Source organism: Arabidopsis lyrata (assembly GCF_000004255.2).
Source record: "Arabidopsis lyrata subsp. lyrata unplaced genomic scaffold ARALYscaffold_7, whole genome shotgun sequence".
Classification (NCBI taxonomy): domain Eukaryota; kingdom Viridiplantae; phylum Streptophyta; class Magnoliopsida; order Brassicales; family Brassicaceae; genus Arabidopsis; species Arabidopsis lyrata.
In genome coordinates this window covers 10,294,153-10,298,440 of record NW_003302549.1, presented here as the reverse complement: position 1 = coordinate 10,298,440, position 4,288 = coordinate 10,294,153, and the positions used below count along the sequence as shown (strand labels likewise).

Here is a 4,288-nt window from a genome sequence, read left to right as displayed (position 1 = left end):
ATGTTTTTATTAATAATAGAAAATTTTAATATGATTAAGTAGATTTGGGAGTCTTAGCATGTTGAGCCAAGACACCAGATAATTTTTTATGTAGTACTAATTAGCATGTAGTTTATTTCTTATCCTCAATAAATTATTTTTAATATATATATATATATATATATAATATATACACTTTAAATCTAGAATGCCACATCTTCATGACTTTAGTCAATTTCAGTTGTAGTTGTATTTTTAGTTTTTAACTCAAATTCCAATATAAGAACATTTTGATAAAAAAAAATTTATGATATAAATGCAAATAATAAGACAAAATTCTCAATATAGAATTTTTTAAACAATTTTATCATATTAATCAAAAGAAATTTCAATATAGAAATATAAAAAAATCTATCTCATTCTATATGGGCATGTCTATGTGTAATAAGATACTACAGACACGTAAACAAATATATAGTACTATTTTGAATAGCAATTACATTTATAACTTTAAATAGAAAGACTACATATGTAGAAAATAAATCTCAATCTTCAATCTCGTTTAGCCATTTGTCATGATATTTGTATGTATATATCCTATATAATATCACAAATATCATGTTCATATAGTAAAAAACCTAAGAAAAATATAATTTACCAAAACAAAAGAAATAAGTAAAACTAGTCTTCGTAGTTATCTATCTGAATTATTCATGATAATGATATCATTCCCACTCTTTTATTCTCTCTACTATTGGGGAAAAAATAAAAATAATTCTTTCTACTATTAAAAAAAACGTGTTGTTTGAGAAACAAAAAAAAATCTAAAGAAATATATAGTTGATGTTAATTGATATAACATATATCTGAAATTAAATATTTGATGACAAGAACGTAAATTTAAAAACCAAATAGACTTTTAAAGGGTAGACTTTACCCCACATTTGTCTCTCTCTACTTAAGCCAAATTGCTCTTTTCTTTTGTTTTCTCTTTTTAATTAGACTTTATAAACAAAACTAATTAACCAACTTTTATCATAATAAAAAAAAGAAAGAGAATTGTTATTTTTTTGGCAACAGAACTAATTTATGAACCAAATTAATCCATTTGAATGGCCATCCTCTCTTTCTCTCTCTCTTTAATTAGTTGGTTTGGTCAAAATCTCTTACACGCTCTTTATGCATGCTCTTCGACACGTGCTATCTTCGTCTCTCTCAAATGAGCTGTCTTTCTAATAAGAGTTTCTTCTGTATTGGAAAGGAAGCGTTCTCTCTCTCTCTCTCTCTACTTATGAGTTATGAGACGAGCCTATAAAACCCCTTCACATCTCCCACTTGTTTTGCATCACAAACATTTCTTCCATTACATTATAACAAAAACACAAAAATTTCATTTTTGTTTTTCTTATAATTTTAGAGTCACAAGTTCTTCGTTGTTCAGCTACTCCCACTGTCAAAAACACGAAGTGGGTTTTTCTGATCAAAGAACAAAAAACTTGAGGTTATTAAGAAAAAAATGGATTTCTCCGCCTTGTTTCTCACTCTCCTCGCCGGAAGTCTCTTCCTTTACTTTCTCCGGTGTCTAATCTCTCAGCGCCGCCTTGGATCTTCCAAACTCCCACTCCCTCCGGGAACAATGGGTTGGCCTTACGTCGGAGAAACTTTCCAGCTTTATTCTCAAGACCCAAATGTCTTTTTCCAAACAAAACAAAGAAGGTCTGTCCTTTAAGAACCTAAAAATTGTTACTAATGGATACTTTAGAAAACAAATTTTAATAAATTTGATGATGCTTTTATAACAGGTATGGATCGGTGTTTAAGACCCATGTATTGGGATGTCCATGTGTGATGATCTCGAGTCCAGAAGCTGCCAAGTTCGTGCTGGTGACGAAATCTCATCTCTTTAAACCGACTTTTCCGGCGAGTAAAGAGAGGATGTTGGGGAAACAAGCCATCTTCTTCCACCAAGGTGATTACCACGCTAAACTCAGGAAGCTTGTTCTTCGTGCTTTCATGCCTGAATCTATCAGAAACATGGTTCCCGATATCGAATCAATCGCTCAAGATTCTCTCCGAATTTGGGAAGGAACAATGATCAACACTTACCAAGAAATGAAAACAGTAAGCCTCTCTCTCTGTCCTCTGTTTTTTTCCCCCTGTTTTTTTAAAACAGAGCATAACGCTAATATCCTCTGTTTTGATCTTGTTTTGTTTGATCAGTACACCTTCAACGTTGCGTTGCTATCGATCTTCGGTAAAGACGAGGTTTTATACAGAGAAGATCTAAAACGATGCTACTACATTCTCGAGAAAGGTTACAATTCGATGCCGGTGAATCTCCCTGGAACACTCTTCCACAAATCAATGAAAGCTCGCAAGGAGCTCTCACAGATCCTCGCTAGAATCTTATCAGAGAGAAGACAGAACGGTTCTCCACACAACGATCTTCTCGGATCATTCATGGGAGACAAAGAAGAGTTAACCGACGAACAGATCGCCGACAACATAATCGGAGTGATCTTCGCCGCTAGAGACACGACGGCGAGTGTGATGTCGTGGATCCTCAAGTACTTAGCCGAGAATCCCAACGTTCTAGAAGCCGTTACTGTAAGTACATATACGGACACGTATTTGTCGTCTTTTGGTAATAAAACAGACCAGTGGCAGTTTCGTAGTTTTGTTTGTTTTCTAATGGGTAGTTTTGGTATTTTCATCAGGAAGAACAAATGGCAATAAGGACAGACAAAGAAGAAGGAGAGGCTCTAACTTGGGGAGATACAAAGAAGATGCCATTAACTTCAAGAGTTATTCAAGAAACATTAAGAGTCGCTTCAATCCTATCTTTCACATTCAGAGAAGCTGTCGAAGATGTCGAATACGAAGGTACTAATATACGATTAAACCGATAAATAATCGCATGATCCCGAGTCGAATTTCGAACTATAATATTCTATGGTTTTACAGGTTATTTGATACCTAAAGGATGGAAAGTGTTACCGCTTTTCAGAAACATTCATCATAGTGCTGATATTTTTTCAAATCCGGGGAAATTTGATCCATCAAGATTCGAGGTAATTATCATTTTTTTGAATAATAGTACTGTTTTTAATGCCTCATACTATGATGTTACATATAACATTATTTGGTTGCTAATATAGGTGGCTCCAAAACCCAATACTTTCATGCCATTTGGTAATGGAACCCACTCGTGTCCTGGAAATGAATTAGCAAAGCTTGAGATGTCTATTATGATTCATCATCTCACCACCAAGTACAGGTGTGTGTGTACTACTTACTTATTACCTTCTCCTTTCTTTTTTTTTTCTCTCCTTTTCAAATTTATGTGTAGAAGTGGTTTTAATAAGGGGTATTTTTGTAATTTCAGTTGGTCAATTGTTGGAGAGAGCGACGGGATTCAGTATGGGCCATTCGCGCTTCCCCAAAACGGACTGCCCATTGTGTTGGCCCGGAAGTCGGAGATTGAAGTGTAGAATGACAGAATTACCCTTTAGCTTTCCATATTTGGAAAGAAGAGACTAGAGAAGAATAACTAATTATTTCTTAGAGATGGAGAAAAAAAAATTGTTCAAGATTTTGGTAGGAAAAAATTCCCCAAATGGGATTAAGAGGAGAAAGCACCAAGTGTAAAAAAAACTTCAATTTTTTTCTTAATTTTAATTTAGTTTTTTGGAGTTTCTACTTTTAGTTTAAGATTGGAAAAATTAGTAATTGAATTTTTAAAAACAGGGGAAAAATGTTATATATATAAGTCTCTCATGTATTATTTTGTTTTTCCCGAAAATATCTTATGGATATGTTAACTGATTGAGACTTCCCTTGTTTTTTGAATATAGTTTTCTTGTTATAAAAAATATCTGTTTTAGTGAACCGTATTGATAAATGATAATATTGAAGACATCCCAAAGCAATATTCTACAATTTGGTGATTGTTTCTCGTATTACAAAATATATTATTTACCAATAAGGATGACAGAAATAACTTGGTTCAGAAGAATTGAATCTAAATATCTAAAAGTCAAACTATTGAACATGTTATTCAAATCAAGATTATTGTTCATATATCTTCTGTATACGATTTTTACTTCTATAATGTAGATATTATTATGTGTTGTTAGTCAAGTCATTGCACCATTCTAAGAATTAATGATTTGGTGTTTTCGAAATATTGGAATTTTAACATGCTTTAAAGTCCTTGGACTAAGCTAGTTGGGTCAAAGAAACTCCATATACTTTGGTGAAAAGGTAAAACAAACAATATAAATTAATTAAATACCAAAGTAACCTGGTT

At 32.8% G+C, this 4,288-nt stretch overlaps 1 protein-coding gene across 1 annotated transcript; it reads left to right on the top strand.

Moving 5' to 3' along the window:
* Positions 1-1,198: 1,198 nt before the first annotated feature.
* On the top strand, positions 1,199-3,851 carry LOC9304019 (abscisic acid 8'-hydroxylase 1). Its single transcript, XM_021019316.1, has 7 exons — positions 1,199-1,695; positions 1,782-2,100; positions 2,200-2,586; positions 2,697-2,862; positions 2,944-3,050; positions 3,138-3,256; positions 3,365-3,851. Exons 1-7 carry the CDS (start codon positions 1,496-1,498, stop codon positions 3,468-3,470), a joined length of 1,404 nt encoding a protein of 467 aa, XP_020874975.1. The 5' UTR covers positions 1,199-1,495; the 3' UTR covers positions 3,471-3,851.
* The last annotated feature ends 437 nt before the right edge of the window (positions 3,852-4,288 follow it).

What these genes read in the sequence shown, in the direction of transcription:
- LOC9304019 (XM_021019316.1), top strand. Translation starts at nt 1,496, where the DNA reads ATGGATTTCTCCGCCTTGTTTCTCACTCTCCTCGCCGGAAGTCTCTTC. An exon ending in CGAAGATGTCGAATACGAAG is followed by an intron (nt 2,863 to 2,943) that starts GTACTAATATAC and finishes ATGGTTTTACAG; the next exon opens with GTTATTTGATACCTAAAGGA. An exon ending in CATCTCACCACCAAGTACAG is followed by an intron (nt 3,257 to 3,364) that starts GTGTGTGTGTAC and finishes TTGTAATTTCAG; the next exon opens with TTGGTCAATTGTTGGAGAGA.